General features: G+C 39.0%; 1 protein-coding gene across 1 annotated transcript in view; it reads right to left on the bottom strand.

The window, feature by feature from the left end:
- Window positions 1-278: 278 nt before the first annotated feature.
- The window catches only part of dscamb (Down syndrome cell adhesion molecule b), a 143,714-nt gene continuing 118,687 nt past the window's right edge, over window positions 279-25,305 (bottom strand). The window contains exons 12-33 of the mRNA XM_053486677.1: window positions 23,138-23,334; window positions 22,926-23,022; window positions 22,099-22,227; window positions 21,803-21,970; window positions 21,397-21,467; window positions 18,626-18,866; window positions 17,324-17,470; window positions 15,589-15,744; window positions 14,441-14,574; window positions 13,113-13,266; window positions 12,507-12,624; window positions 12,190-12,353; window positions 11,587-11,685; window positions 10,717-10,905; window positions 9,378-9,668; window positions 8,967-9,143; window positions 8,836-8,866; window positions 8,631-8,746; window positions 6,931-7,080; window positions 6,549-6,746; window positions 6,055-6,357; window positions 279-1,583 (exon numbers count right to left, since the gene is read on the bottom strand). Of these exons, the coding sequence (XP_053342652.1) occupies window positions 1,210-1,583; window positions 6,055-6,357; window positions 6,549-6,746; window positions 6,931-7,080; window positions 8,631-8,746; window positions 8,836-8,866; window positions 8,967-9,143; window positions 9,378-9,668; window positions 10,717-10,905; window positions 11,587-11,685; window positions 12,190-12,353; window positions 12,507-12,624; window positions 13,113-13,266; window positions 14,441-14,574; window positions 15,589-15,744; window positions 17,324-17,470; window positions 18,626-18,866; window positions 21,397-21,467; window positions 21,803-21,970; window positions 22,099-22,227; window positions 22,926-23,022; window positions 23,138-23,334 (3,704 nt within the window). The 3' untranslated portion in view covers window positions 279-1,209. The remainder of the gene's footprint in view (window positions 1,584-6,054; window positions 6,358-6,548; window positions 6,747-6,930; window positions 7,081-8,630; window positions 8,747-8,835; window positions 8,867-8,966; window positions 9,144-9,377; window positions 9,669-10,716; window positions 10,906-11,586; window positions 11,686-12,189; window positions 12,354-12,506; window positions 12,625-13,112; window positions 13,267-14,440; window positions 14,575-15,588; window positions 15,745-17,323; window positions 17,471-18,625; window positions 18,867-21,396; window positions 21,468-21,802; window positions 21,971-22,098; window positions 22,228-22,925; window positions 23,023-23,137; window positions 23,335-25,305) is intronic.

Genomic DNA, 25,305 nt, shown 5'->3' with positions numbered 1-25,305 from the left:
AGACCTAATGCACAAATTCCAGAAACACTTATTGTACGTATGTACGGAGACGCCTCTGTGTCTGAAACTGTTATATCATTACACCCCTTCTTACTATCTACTGTACGTAGAGCCAGTGGTGTTTCATTTTATAAGTTTTCACCTTTTCAAAATGTCCCGCACTGCTGGTGCCAGGCGGGCTGAGATCATACCAGGTACTCAAACACATGAAGAGGGAGAGAAAAAAAAAACAAGCGAACCCGATTTTGATTGCCAAATCAAACCAGATGTGTGCAAACATGACTAAGGACTTTATTTACCAAACCATTTTCCCTGGATTATCCACAAATAAAAGTGATCTCTTTATATTTATATGAACATCATTATAGAACTCCTTAGTATGACAAATAAAAACGTTTTTTTTTTTCTTTAGACCCGACACTTTACTCAACATTTCAGGTCCCCATGCAGTCCTCGGAAAGCTCGACAATCTGAAGAGATCGGAGAAACCGGACACACATCTTCCGTCCGTATCACTCTCACTGTATTCACTCGTTTCCTCTTTAATCTTTGAACATGATGCCATGGTAAAACGCTAATCATTCATTGATCACATCCCAACAATAAAAAAAAAGAAAAAACAAAATAATGGATAAAGAATAGAACACTTTCCCAGTGTGTTCTGTACCCTTCCACCCTTCTTTTTTATTTTTTGATATTTTTCATCTATTTTATATAATAATAATAATAATGACTATAGAATTATCCTTGATATAAATTCAAAAGTAGTACCTCTGTCAATTTAAATAAATAATTTTGGCAATCTTCATAATGGTGTTTTTTTTTCTTAAAAATAATGATAAAGATTCCAAAATGCAAGCTAAAGTAAATAATGACAAAGAAAAGAAGTTGAGAGAAATGCTGAGTGCGAAAAAAAAGAAGAGAATATATCAGGGGAGTGATACGTAATGAAAAGAAAAAAAAAACAGATGCAAAGAACATCAATTTTGCCTTTTAGAATTCTGAAATATGTATATACAGGGCTCATCTATGTCTCTGAAAAGTGCTCCTCTTTGCAGCAGAGCTTTTTTATGTTTGTGTGCTTGTGTGTGTGAGTATGTAAATGTGTTTTGTATGTGCATGTGTGTGTGTACATGTGTGCAAATGTGTGTGCGCATGTGTGTGTATGTGTAATGCTGTGCCCAATGGTCCATGTTTTATAGTCCTGTGTTATACCAGTGTATAAGACTTTGCGTATGGGTTGTTGCTCTGTTTCAGGTGTCCTCTAGAGTCTAACAGTGATTCCTGGGAGCTGCTGAGTTTGGCGGCCTGGGCGAGGTCCCCCGGCTCGCGGTGGGGCAGCGTGGAGGCCGAGCCTGGCTGCCACTGCTGCACCGCTTCCCTGCTGGGTGGGCCGGAGGAGGCAGCTGCAGTGGAAGGCGTCTCGGAGGGCGTTGGGGCTAACACGGCCGGCCGCTTCGCTGTGCGACTTCTCTGTGGCTCCAGACACGTCTGACCTGTGGCTTCCCGGCTCGAATGAGCAGCTCCCCGGTTCAGCAGGAAGTCCATGCGCAGATATGGAGGCAGGTGGACCAGTTCGCCTCCTGTACAGAGGATTCATGGTTAGCTCGCTGGAAACTCTGTCTACTGGAAACTTTCTAATTTAAAGAGTTGTTTTTGAAAGCATTGCAATATCAACAAAGCTATAATGTTACATTACAGCTACACATGGTTTGTACAGTATATACCACCGCCATCACTTGCACTACCTCAACTCATTACCTCATTATCACAGCGCTTTGGATTGTGTAGTTTGTACATTTGCATATGCACTTTATATTGTCTTTCCCATAGCATAGTTTTGTATAGATCGAGTAGTTTTTTTGCTAATTTATGGTGTTCATTTGTTTTGCCTCAGCCAGTCAGCTAAGTAGGTGTCTTAGTTCGCTAGTTAGTTTTGTTCATTTATGTTGTATGTACAGTATGTAGCACTTTGGTTTTATTGTGAACGCTTTACATTTTATTGTGTACCCAACCGAATATGTTTAAAACGACAATAAAAAGGTTAAAATCAAAATGGTTTTGTATGTACATATAGACGCTACACATACATCAATACAATCAGCCATAACACAGCATGGGTGCTGATTTAATTTGTTTTTATGTTATACAATATAGAAAATTAGTTTGCCAAAGAAGCTACTTCTGAAGTTTATGCAACATAGAAGTGACCTATTTTTCTTCCCTAAAAATTTCACGTTGTGATTTCTGTAGCTGTTTTGAAGAGATGATTTTATACGTGCCCCAAATATGCCAATTTTTCAGTGTTATATTGTCTCGCTGCAAACTACTTTATAATAATTTAAATTGCAAATTACTGTATTCATATTTCTTTATGAGTATTGATACTAAAATTGGTGTAAGCTTATAGAAGCATATGACCTGTAAAAATTGTTTTGCAAATAAAGAATTTTTTTTTCCGAAATAAAAAAAGTAGTGTCTGTAACCATGTTAAATTCATATTTGAATACCTTAATTTTGCATATTAGAATAATACACTTTTTTCACAATAATGTTTTTTCATGTAAAATCTAAGTTTAATCTAAATGACAATTACGATCTTTGAAAGAAGTTACAGACACTACACTTACAGTAGGTGAGACTGTAGCACTAAGTCCCAATAAGACTAAGAGTTACTTTCACTTACAGTATTGTTAACTCATGGTATTGGATGTTCAGTAACAGCATGTCCCTTTGTGTTCCATCTATTTCCTCTTATACCACAGAGATTTGCCTTTTTGATTACAGATAGATGAAAAGTCTTTTTTTACTGAAGAGTTTCCCATGATGTGTATACACTGTCTGTACTCTAAGAGTCCTACAGATGGGTTAAGAACGCTCTAAGAGTTAGCTAAGAATGGAAGTGCACCCAACATGCATCATGCTCACTGTACAAGCCTCTGGAGGCAATGTTATGAACTCCAGTTTTAAATGACGTGGCAAGTTCTTAAATAAAATCTTTTAAATCCAAAATTAGACATTTTTTTTTTAATAAAAAGAAACACAATGTTCTGTGTGGCTCGCTTTTTCTTAGGTGTCATATCTAATCTATTTTAAAGCCGTAATGTTCGAAATGAGTAAATTTCAGCGGCATGTCATCGTTCTATTTGCCAGAGGAGAATTTCTCTAATTACCCAAGAGGTTAAAGCTAATTATTTAGATGATGAGTATATATATAACACTTCAAAAATACTACGGCCTTTGGATGTAAAAGAAACCAGATACAGAAGAGCTTAATTCTGGACATATAATTAATCAGCAAAACGTCACTAACTATAATCTTGGTTCTTTATACATTTATACATTGGTTTTTCTTATAAATAACATGTCCATAGACCACCACCTCTCAGTTGGTTTAACAGTCCTCAGCCTTGATTTAATCCTGGTCCTGCAAGAACAAGTGCACTGGTTTGTTCTGGTTTCAGGCATTGAGGGAGCGACGGTGTTTTGTCACACCAGTCAGTCATAAAAAGGCCGTGTGCTCATTCCATCTCACTTTCAATGAGTCCTTTGTGACAGTAAACTGCCATTTTGTACGGGCAGACAAAAACCTTTTCCGATAACGAGCACCAGTGGCCTCTGTTCACCCCCTGCACACGGGGCACAGTGACACATTTCACAATGAGGCCTAATCTGAGACGGGTAACCCGAGAGTCCAACACCCAGGCTGTGTGTCACTTCCATGGACGCAAATGGACACACACAGTGGTGTGTCTGTGTGTGTGTGTGTTTGTCAACACAGAGAGCCAACAACGGAGCAATCGATACACCCAGTCATGCAGGTAGGCAAAGAGTGACAGGGTTCACTGAGATAATGCTTAATGAGTTCGAGAACGCGCACACCAACAGGCATGCTTTGTCTGAAGTCTGTAAATTAAAGGCTAATAATTAAAAAATATATATCTATGAAAAAAAAAAGGATTCAAATGATACAATTTTAATCAAATTGTATAACCTACATCAAAGGAGTCTGGAACTTCCTTTTAATTTGTGATTCAAAACAGCTTAGAGGTTGTGATTGAATAATTTATTGTGCATTCAAACCGAAGAGCTGCCCCTTAGTAAATTAAAAAGGCCCTGAATTAGGCGAGTCTGTGCAACTCAACAAGCTACCTGATATTCAGCTGAGAGGCGGAGGTAACATGATCTAGAAGGTTAGTGCCACTTACTTTAACATGGCAGGGCATGAAAACCAAGCAGGAACCAAGCATGTTAGATGGCACAGCTTGTGATTTAGTTGTTCCTTCGGGTCATGTAGTGTTAATTTTGCCAGCTATTTTTAATCTTAGTCTTAGTCTTAGTCCTGGGATGAATGTCCCTGTTAGTTTTTATCATATTTAGTCAACCTTATCCTATTTTTGTTCAGTCAAGTTTTAGCCTGAGGAACCTGTAAGTATTTTCGTCTAGTTTTAGTCAATAAAAACGGAACGTTTTTGTAAAAAAATTATTATTAATTAACCCTACAGTCAATCTAGTCTAGCCAAAACACTTTTTTAAAGGTTTTTCACAAAATAATTATCTTAACATTTTAAAAAGCATCTTTTCATCTGATGTTTTCTGCTAATTATATTTATTTTAATGAAACTTCACTCATGCACACACACATGAAACACTGGCATGTACACACACATATATGAAACAGTCACACACACACACATATACTACTAACTGCTTAAACAACTACAAATCAAATGCGCGCACACACACACACACACCTATGAGACGTGCGTTTCTGTATGTTTGAGTGAAGTTTGATTTAAGCCGTATACGGCGCCTCATAGATACCTGTAACGTCTCGTCATTGTCTTGTCTTAGTCCCAGGAAAAAATGCTGTCAACGAATAATTTCCATCTTTATTTTTCGTTGGCGAAATATATAATTAGGTGTCCTAGTTAGCTAGTTAGTTTCTGTTAATTTATGTCACATGTTTGTAGCAGCTTGGTCCTGGAGGAACACCGTCTTATTTCACTGTGTACTGAGCTGTACTGGATATGGTTAAAATAACAATAAAAGCCTACTTGACTTGACTTAATACATGCACACTTGAACTCAACACTGTTTCATGGCTAAAATGTTAGCCAACAACCTGGTGACTAATAAAATAAAATGAAAAAGTATACCTAAGGGTCTTATGCCTAAATACTGTAGTTAATCATGGTTTTTGAACATTTTGTTGCTTGTGATAGTGATATAAGCCTCCTGTATAATCTCACACTACACTCACCGGCCACCTCATTAGGCTCATGTTGCTATGACTGGGTTGGACGCATTTGCTTTTTTTTTAAAATGCTTTAATTCTTCGTGGCATAAATTCAACAAGATGCTAGAAACATTCTCTTTGGTCCATATTCACAAGTTAGAATCTCAGTTTTTGCTGATTCTTTTCGACTGCACATCCATGATATAAATCTCCTGTTCCATCACATCCCAAAGGTGCCCTGTTGGATTGGCTGTGCCCTGGTGGAGGCCATTTTAGTACAGTGAACTCATTGTCATGTTTAAGAAACCAGTTTGAGATGGTTTTAGCTTTGTGACGTGGCACGTTATCCTGCCTTCATAAAGGGATAGACATGGCCAGCAACAATACTCAGGTAGGCTGTGGCATTTAAATAATGCTCATTTATTACTAAGGGGTCCAAAGTATGTCTAAAAAATATCCTCCACAACATTACACCATCAACCTGAACCGTTGATACAAGGCAGGGTGAATCCATGCTTTTTTTTCTGACAAATTGTGACCCTACCATCTAAATGTCACGGCAGAAATCAACACTCATCAGACCAGGAGACATTCTCCAATCCTCTATTGGCCAGTGTTGATGAGCCCATGTGAAATGTAGCTTAATAAATCGAGTTTAAACGGCATCTGGTTTGATATCAAAGAAATTTTCTTCCACTTCCGCTCTAAAATGAGAGGAAGTGACCTGAGACTAGATCCAATGCTGAGTATGGAAGAGAAACATCAACATGATGAACACATCTTCATCTTCATATCAATGATGTTTTTAAACTCACCAGGTCTGTGTGCTTTGGGCACGGCCATGTTCATGACCCGGCTGGCATCCTGTGGTTTTGGTGGAGAGGCGGTGAAGCGGCAGATGCCAGACTCGGAGGGCGTGCTGGATGTCATACTGTCTGTGTAGTCATTGGTGCCGGCTGTCATCTGCTCAGAGGATGTGTCAGAGATGAAGCACTCTGTGATGGTGAATTTGGCATGGCGTAGCTGCTCTTCCATCTTGGCATGCTCATATGCTCGAGCGAGTTCCTCGTAAGTAGAGGAAGCACTCTCTGTGGACACCATGCTGCTTCGGGCGCGGTCTGGAGGAAAAATACAGGTTTTTATAAACACAGACACACACATGCACAGCGATTGAATAGGAAACCTGTAAATGTTTCAGACGGGTTTAGCAGCACAATTTAAATGTTGAACCTTTTCTAATTTTACGTCTGTCCAGTCATGGCTAACGTCTAATCTTTTTTAATGTTTCCGGACTTCTTTTATCTCATACCTGTGTCCTGAGAGGGGCTGACACTATAGCTGTCACTTTCCTTGTCCACTGAGCCTGTGGCACGTGGGGTGGGAAGCCTCCAATCTGTAGTGAGTGTGTGTGAGGACATGGGCTGATGAGGTCTGTTTAACGTCCATTGGCTGGCGTAGCGGCTCCGTGTTGCAGGACCTGCTTTAGCTGTACGGCGGGCAGTGGGATCTACGGGACAACAGCATGATTAATAAACATTTAATTTAAAACGAATGTCTACGTAACTTAAAGCCAGCACACTGTTGATCTCATCTTTGAATTGAATAGGATGTACTACTAATGCTAAAGGTACAATACTGTACATAGTTTCCCTAAGGTCATATAATTCTGCCTTATTAAAATCAGAACTTACTTGTACCAGGTCGAGCATCTGAGACGTCCACCAGTGGGCCAGTTGTCTGGGACAATGACTGATAATGAACCGTGTGTGTGACTGTGGAGGACTTCTGCTTAGACGTTTCCCCAAAATCATTATCTGTCAACAGCACTGTTGATCGGTCATCTGAGAGAGAAACACAAATCAAGATTTACTGATGTATTCAGTACGTTTATAACAATGAGTATTAACTATTTAATACCTGGAAAATGATTCTGATTTCATTTACTGATTTTAGTATACAGTATATACAGGCTGATGTAGAAGAAAAAGAAAAAAATTGCAATGACCTTAACATTATGAACAAGCATTACCACTGTGTCTCCTATAATATATGAAATGTGCTGTCCAGACACCCGCATGTGCTTGGTGAACATCCTGTTCCAAAGTCATGGGATTAATATGGATTTATTCACCCCGTATCCACCTCCACATTACTGGGAAGGCTTTCCACTAGTTTTTGGAATGTTGCCTGGGGACTTTTGGCAATTCGACCAAGAAGCAAGTGCCACTAAAGTTGGGCACTGATGTTCAGCAAGAAGACCTGGCACGCAATCAGTCCAGTTCATCATAAACGTGTTGAATGGGGTCAGGGCCCTGTGCAGGGCGCTGTAGTGCTTCCAAACCAACTTTGGCAGAAAACTGATCATGTGCTCTGGGGCATTGCCATGCTGGAACAAGTTAAGTTCTAATGAAGAACATTTTTAATGCTGCAGCATAGAGACACATTCTAGACAATCATGGGTCTCGAACGTTCTGACAAGAGTGTGAGAATGGCCCATATTGTAGTCACGGTCAGGTAACTATATCCTTTTGGCCATTTAAAACTAGGCATCAGGTCCAGTGAAAATCACCATGATACCTGCTCATTCTTTTGTAATAAAGGGGGTCAACGAGAGTGCAGCGCTGCATTGGAAAAAGCTTACTTCTCTTACAGGCTGTGGTACAATGTGGTGCTGCTACAGGTTGGTTCATAAAGTGCTGCAAGATCAGAACACATCCCCTAGTTAGAACACAGCATGGTCCATATACCCCAAGTCCATTAATGAGGCATATTGCCAAAAGGATCCCTTTACTTGGAAGGAATCTCTTCAAGTAACACTAAGCATGGTAAGTTTCACTGAGGACAGTGTACCTGTTGGGGGTTTAACTGGTAGCCTGATGGACAGGAGGCACCGGTCTAGATGTCCTAGGCCTAGATCATCATCTACCATATGCTTTTCCTCCCATGCTAGTTATTCTCTCCTAAAAATGCCTGACAAATCCAGCTTTAGTCCCAAATGAACTGAGAGATTTGACAGCCTCAAGCAGGTCTTTATAACCAGTGCCAGCATGCCAAGAACTCAGTGAGAAGGTTTTATGTTAAGATGGATCACTCTGTGCAATAAAAAGCCTTTGCACACGCATGCAAAGTACATAAGATTTAAAACATTCCCAATACAATAGTTGAATTAATCTATAAGGAGGTGTCCTGGATAACTTTTGTGCGTATATCCAAAGGCAACTGGATATTGTAGTCCAGAAGTGAACTCATGTTGAATGCAGGCCTTGAAGCAGGAGCGAATCATGGAGTATTTTTAATTAGGTTCCCTTATTATGAATTAGGTATTAAGGAGATTATGAACAGTTGGAGAAACTGTTCAAATCTGGGAAGCGCTTGTAAAGTAAGATCTTACCTATCGTCTCCATTGTGTCTCTCTCCTCAATGAGCAGCTGGGCTCGTGGGATGTCGATGTGCATTCTGAGGGTTTGTTGTTGCTTGTTCACGGCATCTGGAGTTCGTGTGTTCTTGCTAAAAACACATATTTAAACTTGTTATATCTAAAAGTTTTCATAACTATAACGACTTCATATGCATCGAGCATGCTAAGGTTTATTTACCTCATCAGCATTTCTGCCAAGCTTTTTGCATCTGTGAATAAAGAAGAGAATGCTTCTATAAGACAAACACATATGAAACGAACGCTATACATAACATGCTTTCACGCTTTAGGTTTTGTATGGTCACAAACCGCGTAATCTTTTGAGCCTCTGCTCCCTCCTTCTCCTCCTCATAACAAGCAGGACAATGAAAACCATGGCAATGGCCACCAGGATGGAGATGATGGTTACCATCATTTTCAGACCCTCAGTGCCTTGCATGTTCTCCTGGCTGGGGTCCACAATCTTCAGCAGTGGAGCAATAGTACCTGAAGATTTGGGTTAAAATGGGAATTTGAGTTTGCAATGTTTTCCAGTATCCATTTTACTCTACTCATTTTAGGTGTTTCCTTCCTATTTAGGAAACATGATCAGTTTCTCTTTTGGACAATTCAGGTTGGGAGCCATGGTCTGCCCCATTTTATCAGTACTAAAGGTACTAAAAAGTACTAATTACATTACTCTTTCAAAATTCTCTGTTTGGTGTTTGGTAAAACACTTACTGCCATCCATATTCAGCGTTGCGAACAGCACCTTCTTCTCAGCAGTACCCGCGCTGTTGCCCACCCTCATCTGCAGCTCGTACCACGTGCCCTCCTGCAGGTCATACAGCACATGGCTCTTGGGCAAAGAGGTGCGCTGCATTGTGGTCCATGGTGTTGTTTCCACCGGTCGATACTCCAGCATAAACGAGCTGATCGGACAGCCGCCATTATTCCAGCCAATCAGATTGAGTTCCACGCGTGTGGAGTTGATGCTTGAGAAAAGCTCATGGTCTTTGGCAAACTGTGGCTCTGAGAAGAGAGAAACCATGAGAAGGTGAGCTCTAAAGGACGCATATTTTTTATTGCCCCTTAATCATATGCAAAGGAATGGATTATAATTAGAACGGCCATAAGTAGTGCTGAGGGGAACGACCATATAATAAAAAAAAGTCAAATGCATTCACAGACTAAGTGAGTTGAGGAACACGCACAGGTTCGGAGATATATTATAATTAAAAGGGGGGAAATATATTTCAATATTTAGAGCGACATAAAAAATGCCTCAAGATTAAATATCATTAACGTCAGGGGTGCCTCACTGATATTCGGTCCACGTCTGGTCAACTTCTTTGACTACGTTATATTGAAATTGAATACTATTTTTAAATAAATGCAGACAAAATACACTTCAAATAGTTTATTTTATTTATGTATTTATTTTTACGTGTTAAATGTCAACCGGTACATTGTTTTGCGTTGCGCACCCACTAGAGGCAGTCCGTACACCAAACTTGGGCAATCCAGTGATAGATGAAAATTAAACAGTTGCATTATGCAAACAAAAGGCTTAATGTGCACTACGAAATCCTAAATTAAAAAACAATGTGCAAAATATGATTTATATACTTATGCTTCTGTTTTGATATACTCCTAATTATTACAGTATATTATATAGGTGCAATATTGAAAACTATGGATTTTTTGAAAATTTCTGGAAAACTAAAAGAGAATCAGCTTGAATATGATGTTCACATACAGTATGTAGTCACTCATGTTTGTGATACCACTTATTACCAGTATAGGGTGCTTCAAGAAATTTAGATTTATAAAAAAATAAATTTATATATTTCAAAAGTCAAAAACCTTATTGAAACTCACAGGAAAAACGTCTACGTAGAAAAACGTATGATCCCTTGCTGGTCAAATACAGTAGTACAAATATTGATATCAAGCTTTTCTTGAAAACTTGAGTAGATACTACAAAATGTCCATCTGGAATTCAGCGTTCTATGCAATAATAACATCTTAACCATGATACAGTGCAGCTCTACGACCTTCCTACCTGACGACTTCTTACCTTTGCCGTGGGTTTTAGCCTCGATGATCTCACTGATGCGGCCTGGGCCCACGGCGTTCTGCGCAGTCAGGGTAAACTTGTACCAGGTACCACATTTCATGTTCTCTAGCCGGTAGGATCGTTCGCTGGGGCTGATGGGGAAGCTGCCCCATTCCTCGCTGTTGTCCTCTGAGTACTGCAGAATATAACCTTAAAGGCAGAACGCAGATAATTACATTAATGATTTTAAAATTGATTTTTTACTATTGTGACAATATTTTTCAAACAGATAGGCAAAAGTTCGTTCATGTTTTCCTTGAGGCATAAATCAGCCTGCAGTTGTGTTTGCGTTCATTTGGTTATGCAATTTCGTATCAATAATACAGCGTGTTGGTTATGAAAATACAATATAGTAAACTGTTACTCTGGTGACATGGTGTCTTAGTGGTTAGCACTGTCGCCTTGCACTTCCAGGGTCAGGGTTCGATTCCTGCCTCGGGTCTGTTTGCGTGGAGTTTGCAATTTCTTCTTGCACTTAAGCTGGAAACCCGGCCCCTTAAATAACTGCCATGGACATATATCCAGGGTGCTGAATACCCAATGCTGATGTGCCGGATGGCATGTGGACGACCCAATACCAAAAAAAACCCCAAACTCATGCTCTGACTGTGAGCTTCCCAAACACAGTGTGTGTATCTCATGTCTTATGTAGACAAAATACTCGTGCATTACTGTAAGTGCATCATATCTATAAAATGCAGCGAAGCCACTGCTAATGATAGCAGAAGCAAGAGGAAAAAGAGACATAGTGATTTTTTGTTAATATTTAAAGTAAGGAATGTAGTTATTGCTTAAGGACGAGAGTGAAAGCAGCGAGCACAGGAGCACTACCTCTGATTGAGCTTCCTCCGTTGTCTCCAGGAATCCAGGACAGAGTGATAGATGTGGTGGTGGTTTTAGTTACAGTGAGACGGGGCTGGTCCGGAGGTACTACAGCAAGAAATGATATTTTAGGTTTCAAGTTTTAAGTTAAAATACTCAAATCCCAAAGTATTTTGGAAGTACATACAACAACACCAACAATACAAAATTAAAAGATCATGAAGCACAGACTCAGTAAAGTGTGCTTAATTTGATTATTTACACACATGCACAAACTCACACCCTCGTCATTAGGTACACCTGTTACAACTGCTTGTTATTGCAAATAACTAATTAGCCAATCACATGACAGCAACTCAATGCATTTCGGCATGTAGACGTTGGCAAGACCATCTGCTGGAGTTCAAACTGGGCATCAGAACTGGTAAGAAAAGTGATTTAAGTTGAAACTGGCATGGATGTTGGTTCCAGCCAACCATCCCTACTGTCCTGCTGCAGTCACTTCTGTGTTCTGTATGAGGGTCACACTTATACTAATCACTTCTTTAATATCTTTTTGCTGATGGTTCTGGCATGATTTAAAAAAATAGTATAAAGTAAATTCACACACACCTTGAACCTGTAGATTAAGCGTGATTTCGTCTGAGCCCCAGTTGTTGCTGACAATACAAGTGTAGTACCCAGAATCCTCAGCTTTAACAGTGCGGATCACGAAGCTGCCGTTTCCATGGACACTGCGCCGGCCATCGATAGAGACTGGAGCAGGTGTCCCGTTGCTGAAAGACAAAACGAATGCAAACTTCCGCTAGACATACTCCAGTGAATACCCTGGCTTGTTTGCATTAAATACTGTATATGCAATCAAATTATGACTTTTTATTATATCTACGCATTTCAGGATGTGATAAGATGCCTTCAAATACACTCACTTTCCCTTCAGCCACTTGATGGTGGGAGGAGGATCTCCAACAGCTCTGCAGGGTAGGACAATGTCCCTCATCCATGGTGTGGTCACTGTGCCGCTGAATGTAAGAATTCGAGCAGGAGCTAATAGAGAAAATGAAATTAAATCAGTTACATCTTGCATTTAAAATCATGTTTACAATGTTCTTCTGTTTAAGACTAATATGCAGTAACATTTGGGTCCTATTTTCCTTTTAGTACAATTTTTTAACTACTAATAACTCTTATACAGTGTACTTTAAACAATGTAAAAAAAAATTATAACACACTTTTAACTAACATTAGACTTACTAAGTAAGCCATTGGAACATCCACAGCCACTGGCAATGTTATACCACTACTGACAGAATTGTACTAAATACTCCTATATACAGTAGAAGTTACAGTAAAATTCTTCTGCACATATCTTACATGCTTAGATCTGCCTACAGTGTTTCACCTTTTTTCATGAATACAGAAACTTCCTTTTAAAATTCATTATATATCACACCTGGATGAACATCTGTCCCAAGTTAAGGTTTCAGCTTAGTCAGCGTCACTTTTCACAATGCAAAATTTCTCTACATCTGTACCTTTAGCTTGCGGCTGCACGCTGATGATCTCACTCGCGTTCCCTCGACCGGCTGCAGTCACCGCCACCACCCAAATACTGTACTTCAAGTTCTGTTCCAGATTGGTCACACGACGAAAATACACATCAGGCGCGGCCTCGAACTCGCTGTTGACCTGCAGTGTGGAGGACCAACAACAGCACAGGATGGATGTTAGTTTATATATTCCGGTTTACATTAGTGTGTGTTATTTTCTTCTTCAGCCAGTTATACTCATCACCAAATTCCAAAGCTACAACCATAAGTTTGTGGTACTCTGTACTGTATGCCGGTTTATGTAGTATAGAGGAAAACTGCGAATCCTTAAAGGATACGGAGTAGAGAGAAAGTGGCTTATTGATCACAGGAGCATTACGTAATATTCAAAATACACTGTATATTAGTACTAGTATTAGTACTAATACAAAAGTATTGTAGTACTAATAAAACAGTTTTGGTACTGTAATTATTTTGCGAATTTATGTTGTTCCTGGAGGAACATTGTTTCATTTCACTGTGTACGGAACTGTATATGGATGAAATGACAATAAAAGCCTACTTGATTTGACTTGTAATAATATCTCAAATGTATTATACTGTAGTATAAGCAGAAAGTTCCTAATCCCATAAAACAACCTCCCTATTGTGCTTTCTGACTCCTTATATGGTAACTCTTCCCACAGCCTGTATTTAGTTTAATTAGAAAATGCAAATGCATTTCCTATCTGTCTGTCTTCCTATGTTCTCCCTATGACTGACATGTTAACGGGTTCTTTTGATGTACAAGAAGAACCTTATGTGACACTTGGCACCTGGTCAAATGCTTAAATATGTTCACTTCCCTGATAATAAACAGAGATCTTCAGACATCATGGCTGCGTGTGTGTGCATGTGTGTGTGTGAATATATTTGAGGGCGTGTGAAGTTTCTCCGGTTGTTCAGACTCAGCTCATAAGTGTGTAGAGGTGAAGCAATAATTCTTCTTCTTATAATTAATCGTTAATTATAATCACTATTTTACTTCCTGTAGCCTTCCAATAAGTAGATATTATTTTTGCATGATCTCTTAAAGAGCTTGTTAAACATTATATAGTGGTACATTACTAAAAGTCTTTCTTCAGTGAGATTATTGTATATTTTGTAACTTTACAGAAACGTATACAAGGAGCTGCTTTTGTTACGTGCCATATCAAGGCAAATGTTTAACAAAAAAATGACATCAGAATTTCAGAGCTTTTCAATTTATAGCTCACAAAAGACAAGATGATAATTGAGTGAAAACATATCAGTATTGTGGTTTGGCTGCGCACCATGGGATTAGGGTGGGAGCAGAAGACTGTGTACTTCCGGATGATTCCGTTGAGTTTTAATGGAGGAAGCCAGGAGACGAAGACAACTGAGGCCGATGCAGCCGCAGCCTTCACACCAGCTGGAGGACCTGGGACTGTTCGGGGAACAGGACAACATTTGGAATTATTTTTTTCTTACACCTTACATGGTTTAACTAAAATAGACTACTGACAGAATTGCAATTATTAAAAAAATAAATAAAAAGTTGTAACCAATAGGGAGTTTTGTGTTATAATGTAAACGCTTAAACTGCCACATATTTTATAATGTGCAGAATCCTGGGGCCGGCTATTTAAAAAAATAATTAGGGATAATGAGGCAACTCCCACATCAAGGCTACAACCACCAACCAGGGAGGCGAAGGCTATCACTTGCCATGTGACGCCAGCCAACCACATCTTTTCCTGCTAAACTGCTTGCTGGTGCACCACTGGGAGCGGGAACCCGGGATTCAAACTCACGATCTCTGGAAGATGAAGCGAGCACTTTACACTTTTGATCCCGCTGCTCCTGCTGTAGCCACACTCTGACTCACACTCGCTGCTTACTAAAGCATAATCTAAGTAAAAAACGGCAATATCTAATCTACTAGTTCGGCCGCAGAGAGAAGTTTACTTCTTTGTAAACTACACAATATGTGTAAAAATATGTATATACACAAACACTTTCAGTAAACATACTGTACAACTGAAAACCGATCTGTCCACTAGACAGAAAGCCTTTTCTGCCTAAAATATCCTCTGCTAAAGAGTTCCATTGTAACCAACAAAATACTGGAATACCCTCATGACATCATTTATTTACTTGAGTGACCTGTAAAGAGGGTGATGGGTGGAACATCTTTACGCATTGGTGGCATGTGAGTTTCTGCCAGGCTGGACGCCTTTGGGCATTGATTATAATCTAATGTTTACATAAGGCAAGAAATAATAATAATAATAATAATAAACAATTCTGTTGTAAGGAAAACTTAAGGCCTAAGCATCGTGCCATTACAAATGTCAAGAAAACAGGACAAATACAGCTGAGCACTTATCGCAAACAAGATTACTTTTTATTTTTATGAATTTATGAGTATAAGTATAGGTGTGTGTGTTTCCTTCCTCACCGTCCTCTTTGGTCCTTGTGTATATTTGCTCGCTGCGAACTCCATCCCCAGCCCGGGTGAAGGCCAGCACTTGGATGCTATAGTTGGTGTATTTCTCCAACCCTTCCAGCTCCAGAGAGGCCTTTGTGGTTGTAATGTTCCTGATCTCACCCAGCTCTGAGTCAAGACAGAAACAAACCATGGTCCATGCTCACTACTACAGTACTGTATGTTGCTTGTTGTGAGGACATGCGTGCATGTCATGTTACTACAGGATGAAAACTAAAAAATGATTTTACTCTGTGAACAGCTAAAACACAACACCAACAGACCACACAGGATTAGACCACATATACAGTATATATATAAAAATATATGTTTCATTATAGGACACAGGTGATAAGATGAGAAGAAACTCTATTTATCTGAGTGACTCGTTAGCAAAATGTAAGTGACAATATCACACAGCCACTGGGAGTTTTCTGATTTCCTGCATGAATCTTGGAGGCATTAAAACAAAAAACAGCCTCCTCTTCAGGTGTAAACTAGAAATGAAGCAGTAGAATTTTATATTATTATTAATGAACTATAAATGAATAATAAGTCTATAAAATATTTATATTGCTTCTTTCCAAGCCTGACGAGTCTGTGAATTAAAAGCCACTAATGTGTACTATATGCTATTCTCATTTGATTTGAGATACAGGCCATTCTTGAAACCCTTTCCTTCTTCCTATAGAACTTCCTATTAGGTAAAACATGATATTGGTGCTAAAAAGTGCTCACAATACTTAATGCTTCTTATCTTCCGGTCTATGCTTTTTTTTTTTTTGTAAATATGCATACACATTTATATTTTCAGTAGATAATAATATGAATAATCTTTCAATGATCTTTAATTGTCATTCAGATTGAACTTGGCCAATTGAGATTTTACATAAAAAAAAAACCCTGAAAAAGTGTTTTATTCTAAAATGTGAGAGATATTGCAACATGAATTTTACATGGTTACAAATGTGTTTACTGTACTAAAAAACAATTTAAGTAAAACATTTTACAGGTCACATGCTTCTAGAACTTTACACCAATTGTAGTATCAATAAAAAGAAATATATAAAATTAGCATTTTTAATTATTATTGTTATTATTATTATTAGGGATCAGGCTGTTTGCAGAGTTTTTACACTTTTCATAATTCCACAATTATTCTATGTATCCTTTAGTTGAATGCATGATATGACTTAGTGATAAATGGACTAGTAGTGTCATGAGATCCATTAATAAAGGTTAAATTCTACCTCCAGCCTTTTATCTAGACATGATCTTGGCCACTATAATGTGCATCTACTGTACAGTAGCTGATACCTATTGTACCTCCTACTACCCTGTCCAAGAGTAGAAGGATATTATATGACCACCCCTGACCAGGTATTATTTAATCACTGGTTCATTCTTAGTGATGTACCATGGCGGCTCCTAGTATGACTGGGTCAGGGTAGAGTAGCAATAAAACATCTCGTTGAGAAACAGTCTACTGACTAATATCAAGCCCGCATCTCTAGAACTTATAAATGATGCTTGGTTAGTGAGGATCCTACAAAGCCTTCTACCATATGTTTGCCTGATACTGTATATGCAATTGCATGCATATTAAATCTTATATTGTTTTGTTCATGCATGTCCTGTTTTATGTCCTGAGGTGATATGCTGTACTCTATGTTCTGTATTATTGTACATGTATGCAGGAATGAGTCACCTCCATCTGGTAAGTTGGCCCAGTAAATGACTCGGTAACCAAGAAGCATGCCATTCAGCGCCTCCTTTGGGAGAGGAGTCCAGGAAAGAGAGATGGTCTCTGGGGTCGTGGCTGTGGTCACAACGTTTTCAGGAGATCGGCTTGGAACTAGAAGGGTTGACAAGAGTTGTGCTGAGAGTTATGACAAGAGAGGAAACCTATGGAGATATCACCTTTATAACATTAGAAATAAAACTGTGTTAACATACTGTATACTGATCAACCATAACAGAGCCCCTTGTGCAGAGGGCTGTGGTGCACTGGGGGTTCTGATGCCTTTCTCTTGTGGCCAGCATTAAATTCTTTGCTGATTTGTGCTGCACAGTTTTTTTTTTTTTGTAGAATCAGACTGGACAGAGTGGCCTTTGTTTCCTAAGCGCATGGGTGAGCTGTGTTTGCTTATGATCCTGTTATCAGTTTACTGCTATATAACTGATAATGTAGTGGCCGATGTACAGTAGTTATTTGTAAGAATGCTATATATTTTTCTTTGGCATGCCAATTAGGGCTTTTACTTTGTTCATATTAAAGGTAATTAAAAAAAACACTTGCATGAAGCAAGATTTATTACAGCTTCTGTCAGCCGAGGCAGAGAGTTAGAGGAGCAGGACCCCAGTGCAGATTTACAGCACTAAAGGAGCGTGGCTTCTTTGGCTCAGATGCGGTTTTGAACGAGGGAGGTGTGGCACACCAGCAGTTAAGCACTTCCGTGTTTCGGGGGAAAATCTTAAATATTCCAATTAGTCAAAAGGTTTACGCACGATAAGCTGACTGTTTATTTAAATAGGCCAAAATGATTCCTGGTAAAGAACTGGCATGAAACTGTGGTTTCCTTTGGCTGGAAAAAAAAGAGTGAGACTTTTAATCTAAAAAACTGGGTGTTTGGTGGGGATTCAGAGCCCAAAAACTTAACAAGTTTAAAACAATACTATCACATACAGTACTAACAAATCTATGCAAACCCACTGAAACTTTAACCCACAGAACCTCTGATATAGTAAATAAAAGTTTAAACAAATCTGTCTTTTAGCTATTATTTTGATCTCTTATTTATGACCTTTTACAAATAAAATAGATACCCTGAATGGCGTGATACAGAAAAACATATTGAAAATTTAAGTTAAAACTTCAACGGCTTAGTGTGTAATCTATAAACATTTTAGCTTTATTCTTTCTTAATTTATCTGCTTCTTGACCTTTGTAATAACTTGAAATCTGACGCCACACCTCATTGTGATATTCAGGTGATATGGCCAGACTAACCGTCTTCCAGTGTGGTGATGATGGCTTCTTCGGATGTGGGCCCCATTCCTGCACGATTGGCAGCCTGCACACGCACTTCATACTGTGTGTATTTCTTCAGGTTGTCCAGAGTAATGGCCTCAATGTCGCCGGTTGTGTCCAGATTGATGGTGTTGTACTGGGGGCTTCCTCCTGTGCTGTATTCTCTATAGCACACCTGATAGCTCCGGATCAACCCGTTCTGAAGGTGCTTGTGGGGAGCCTGAGAGTGGGGAAAAAATGACATAAATTAATGCTTGTATTAATTAGTTGCCTGTATCAATTTCATGGAAGGATTAGTAGTAAGAAGGCTGGCACCTATGCCTAAATAATGATTACAAATAATAAAGTTGCTCGATATTCATTATTCAGTATATTCTGACTAAGGCCCCATCACACAGATCCACATTCCCAGTACATCTCCAAAAAAATGGATTCAGTAGAAACCGGTAAGGATGTAGTCCCTTGATGTGGACCTGCCATGCCAGCCTGGAAAAGACGTGATCATAGCAAGACGCAGGAAGTACTTAAAGAGGATGTACTACCAAAAAACAGCATTTACCTGTTAACAGCCTTATTAACACCTCTTCATGACTTCATTAATGTGCTACGAGCAGGGCACAGATGGGAAAGATAAGACAGCATTTTGTCGGAGTTGTCATTGGGATGCCACTGTGTTGGTACTATGTGAAGGTAGGCCACTGTAGGTCCATACCACATTGTGAAAGACACATGCATTTAGTTCATAGTACAGTGAAACCTCGGATTTGCGAGCAACACGGTTATGCTCATGTTTGCAAGACGAGCAAAGATTTTTTATAAATTTTGACTTGAAAAACAAACAAGTCTTGGTTTACGAGTACCGAGTATCATGTATCTTGCATGCGCTTCTTGTTTTGACGCCGATCGTCACGTGCTCACAACTGAGCCAACGTTTTTCTCTCTTTTGCGCTGAGGAATTGTGGGTAATCGTCTCCCCTGCTGGGTCTTAGTGCGCGTCTCTTACAGATATAATCAACATCTGTACATGTGTGTACTGTTTACTATAACATTATGACCATGTGTGTGTGTAAAACATATTTTATTTTGTGTCTTTATGCGTGTGTGTACAGCTCATGTAAAGCAAAAGCAAGTCTTAGGAGAGAGATTAAAGATCCATTTTACTCCACTCTCTCTGATTCCACTCTCTCTGTATCAGCCTGCTCTGTGTCTGTGTGCACGCGCGTCATTGGACACCGTGCCCGCCCAAACACACACACATACATACACACACACACACACACAGACCCCTCCTACTTTCGCCTTCACAGACACACAGACACACACACACTCTTTCTCTCTGCTCTACAAAGAAACACTGCTCTATTGCGATTCTTTTCAAAGGTAAAGTGCAAGTTAGTTTGTTTTATTTATACTTTACAGCAGTGATTCCGTTATTGTGTCACTCAATCGAGTGTCATTAGGGAGATTTCTTGTTTATTTGTCCGATAAAACTGGGTTTCCGTTGTGTGCGAGCGTGTGTGATAAGAGCGGAGAAAGAGTAACTGTGTAAGACAAGAAGGGGGAGAGAGGAGGGGCTTTTTACTTTAGCTTCACACACACACAGACACACACAGACACACACAGACACACACACACACACACACACACACACACACAGCGCCTGCACGCACAAACAGAAACACTTATTTGTCTGGATTTATTTGCACTTTTTTTTTAAGGTAAAGTGCAGGATAATTTTTTAATTTTTACTTTATATTTTGTATTAATTATTTTTATGTATTTATTTATTGGGCTGTGGAATAAATAATTTAACTTTTCATTATTTCTCATGGGAAAATTTGATTTAGTTTACAAGTGTTTTGAAATACGAGCCCGCTTCCGGAACGAATTATGCTCGTAATCCAAGGTTCCACTTCTTCTAGTGCCTACCACATTTACGCACATACGCACAATGAAGTAGTTTATCGGCACATCCATCTCAAGTTCAGAAAATTCTGTATAAATACTATATATAAAGTCATCACACCATCACTGCATGACGAAAAGCACAGCATGTGTCGCAGTGTACAGTAGATGCTCAGTAAGAGCGCTGTGCGATCTGATGAGACATACTAATAATTTGGTTCGATCTTCTTGGACCAGGTGAGCATGTGATCTGACCTGGTCAAAAAAATTTGTGAGAACATGGATGAATTGAGAACCTGATAGCGACGTGGCTAGGAAGTAGTATGAACTGGATGAATGCACATTTTTCCATTTCTTCCCAGTTCCCACTATGTTCTTCAACATTTTTAAGGAAGCTTCATGGCCTTCCTCATAGTGTGACAGGGGCCTAATTACTGATAAATTATAAATTTACCAATACATTTTCTTCCTTCTATTTAATAAAGAAACAGCGTCCTTCAAAGTGATGCTATAATATAATAATACACATTTCCCTTGTGATGGAACAGTTGACATAACAATATATTAACATAATGAATTGTTTTATTAATATGCATCAACACAGCTGTGAGCATCTGTCAGGCCATACAGTAAGAAGTAAACTGATTTACAAAAACTGAGGACTGTGCAACAGATTTTTTTTAAAAAGAACAAACAAGTTTAACTTGCATAGTTCAAACAAACAAAAATAATTTTACGTAGCTTGATAACACCAGCCAGCTTGAGACAAACTTGTCTTTTTCAATTACAACCAGTGCTCTGTTTACTCAGTTTACAGGAGCAGTCCATAAGAATGGAGTTTTTACCTTCCAGGTGACTTTAATACTCTGGGATGATATTGCTTCAAGCTGTACATCCTGGGGAGCGCCATCAGGGGCTGTGGAAATCAAAGATCACAAACATCACAGCTGGTTAGAAAACAGATTTACATAAAAGATAAATGCTTTCCATAAAAAAAGCTTCCACTAGAGGGCAACATCTTCACGTCTTTATAGAAGTGATAACTGGAAGGAAACAGCTCACATGCGGAGAAACACAAGATAAATCCAATCACTTAAATAATGTAAAACACTAGTAACTGCTGCCTGCAGGACTAAGATCCGTTTTACAATTGATTTAACATACTGTAGTATATATCATAAATCTTCGGGCTATACTTAGAAAAGAGCAGGACACAGAGTAGGTAGACATGCTTGCTGAGAAGCCACTCACGGGCTTCATCTGTAGTGATGGTGAACTCGTTACTGGGAGGGCTTTCTCCAATCTGGTTTTTAGCAAACATGCGGATGTTATAGGTGGAAGCAGGGTGCAACTCGATGATGGTGGCCTGGTTCAGCTGGGGTGAGACGTCTTTGGTGGTTTGGGACAAAGCCCAAGAGGCTGTAGGAGAAGAAGAACACAGTTATAACATGGTGTTTACACTGAACCAATTCCCCTGTCCACAGTTACAAAATCAAAATATAATGAGTTGATACCTACTAGTGAAGCAGTATAGTTATGTTCTTTACCTGATTTGTTCTTGTAGTTGATATCATATCCTGTTATCGGACTGTTGCCGTCAAATCTCATTGTCCAGCGCAGCGCAATGGTCCGATCTTTCACCTCTCTTATTTCCACTTCGGGAGGGTCCGGACGATCTGAGGTTATAAAAGACAAAAAAGGATGTCCTACTGTATAATATGCATAAATAGCATTTTGGGCTTTGACAAAAATAAGAAAATCAAACACAACTAAACTTTTATACATTAATTGAAATAAAATTATAGCATTGCACAATGTTGATAAGAATTTTGCAATACATTCGCATGCATTTACAGAAGTATGTTAATGTCAAAATCAATAAAATTCTTTATTCATGACAGCTATTAAGTTACATTTGATGCTTGTGGGTGGGAAGAAGAACAAAGCACAGTGTTAGTGACATTATACTTATGATTCATATCCCCTATTACACTGGGTCTCTGTTTCTAACTCTGTTTAATATAAGCTTATACTTAGAGTTCACAACCTGCGTCCCAATAAATTGCTTAATAACTAGAACTATGCATGTAAGTGAAATAAAGCATATGCTTGCATCCTTTCCTCCCTTTCATCATATGCAAAATCCTCATCCTGGACTCCTTCTCTAATTCCGCTGTACTTACAGTAGTATAGTGACAATAAAGAATCTTAAATCTTCCTGGATCCCTGACAGAACAACAGGCTCCTATTAGGATGCAACAGGTTACAAAGACACCTGGCTTACTGTAGCATGCATTTACAGTAAGGCAATATATTTATGCTTTTTACCTTTAACCAACATTCTTTAATAAGATCTAAATTGCAGGGACATTACCTTGTACTATCAGCTGAATAATTCCCTTGTCTTCACCGTAAGAGTTAATGGCAATGCAGGAATAAAACCCAGAATCCTCTCTGACTGTGTGCAAGATCTGAGTGAGGAAGCAGAAAATAAAGGATGCACTTAAGTTAATGTTAACATTTCCATATACACTATGGTAACAAGTATGCATTCTGTATTCTGTGATGACATTGTGACTTGCTCACCTGTAATGTGGAAATGATCTCATCAGCCACTTCCTTAACGCTCACCACATAGCGGTTTATATCAGGGTTGATGATGTGAGATTCCTTTTCCCAGCGAACCTTGATGGGCTTCTCACCATGCGCTGTGCAACTCATCTCTGTCATGTGGCCTTGTTCTGCTCGAGTGGTGTTCGGATAGGATGTGATCATGGCAGGAACTGGCAGGGAGGGAAAGAGAGCGAGTGAGACACTTTAAGAGATTTATTTTTAAATTCCCATTACCGATATGACAACCATGTTTTATTTCATGGTTTAAGTGGCGCGCTGTCACAAACATTTCTGCATGATATGATCATTGCGTGCACACCACCTTCATTTGCATACAGCAGGTTTGCCCTTTTTCCGTCTTAAAATGACCTCTTTATCATTTCAATTAGTCACAAGTGGCATTTAATTCAAGCAGCAAAAGACTCTTTGAAACAAAACACAAGAACAAAAGAACATGGCTCTACGAAACAAAATAAAGTGGATATTTTAAAGAAAGGTATCATGAGTGACACCAAGAAAACACAATTTTATACAGAGGAGAGAAAAATGATTATTATTCTAAATTCTGTTATTTTTAGTTAACAGCAACATTCTTTACAAGAATGTTACCACATTATGCATTTCTAATGGTGCTATGGTGGCACAGTGGGTAGGGTGGTCATCTCACATCTCCAGGGTGACAAAAAGCTTTAACCCTACCTAGATCAAAGCAGCTGGGTGCAAATCGCTACCCCGACACACCCTGGTATAGCCATGATTTGACTACAACTACCCATTCAGAGCAATCTGTAGAGAGCTGGGCTTTAGAGAGGATTTAAGCCCCGTCCTAATCTAAAGTGATGTACCAATCAACACTGCAGTGTTTAGCCAGCTAACATGTTTGTTCATCTTCAGGTACCATTTCAACCAAGCCACGGTTGTGATGGATCTGTACCCTCTAAGCTCACAATGCTGGGCTAGAGGTAGGCGCATTCACCCCAGATGGGACAATTCATCAGATGGCATGGTGCAGGTCATTGAGCACAGGGAGAACAGGTGGGACGCAGTGCCAATTGTAAGCTGAGGATCGAACTCGCAGTCCTAACACTTTGTGGTGCCAGTGAGCTCTATACCTCTTTTTCTATTGCTACTGTTACCGTGTGTGTGATGTTAGCCAATAGGCTAAAATTTCTAATCATCTATACTAATTTTAATCCTGACTGCTTCTGAAATCCTTTTTAAAACCAATTAAGTTTTGATAAAAAAAAAATACAGAAATTAATTTAGAAATGGGCAGAATGAACAGAGTCTGGCTGTTGGTTGGATATTTTTCTACATACCTCAGTCACCTCAAGCTAGCTAGCTTAGCTTTAGCTTAGGTAAAATGCTAAGGTGGCTAACGTTAATAATAATAATTTTAACCAATGAGATACAGAAAAGTTCTCTTCTGTAAAATTGTCATGGATGGAAAATATAGCTACGGAAAACAAAATGTTTATTTCTGTTGTAAAGTTAGACATTTTAGCATGGGGTTACATAGTAACTGACTCACTTTTGGAGATAGCTGCTACTGGTCATTCGAGGAACTGTACATTTTGGCACTTCTGCATTGGACTCTTATAATCGATATGGCCGGAAAAAAACAGAGTTGCTAATATTATGAACTCCTTTTCTCACCCAAAGATGCCAAAGATAAAACTGAGGACTTCTGTGACACTACAGTAACATGCATGCATGCAAATTAAGTTCACTGTCAGGTGTCAAGTTCAACTGTTTTTGTTTTTCACAGTACAAAGCCTGCAGATGTTAACCCTATCTCAAACGTATAGCTGTGATCCCTAAGGTCTGATTGTTTTTTTTAAGTGCAGTTAAGGAAAGGTTGATGCACCCCCTAGAATGCACCCACCACATCAGTGCCAGGTGTTTTACCCTGACAGCTAAAATTTAGTATCTATTTTTAAGTTCACATGTCAGATTTGAAAAATAAGAGTTTTTTTAAGCATCTAATGTTGGGTGAGGTTGGGGAACAAAGCACAACTAAGCACACACTATTATGACCCGTACAATAGCACTATAAGGTTGTAATAGGAAACAATATAAAATAATTATTTGCATCTTTTTAAACAATCTCAAAGGATCGCTTTTCTGCCAGAGAACTTCTT

Source organism: Clarias gariepinus, chromosome 25 (assembly GCF_024256425.1).
Source record: "Clarias gariepinus isolate MV-2021 ecotype Netherlands chromosome 25, CGAR_prim_01v2, whole genome shotgun sequence".
NCBI classification, from domain to species: Eukaryota; Metazoa; Chordata; class Actinopteri; order Siluriformes; family Clariidae; genus Clarias; species Clarias gariepinus.
This window is presented reverse-complemented; position numbering and strand designations above follow the sequence as displayed.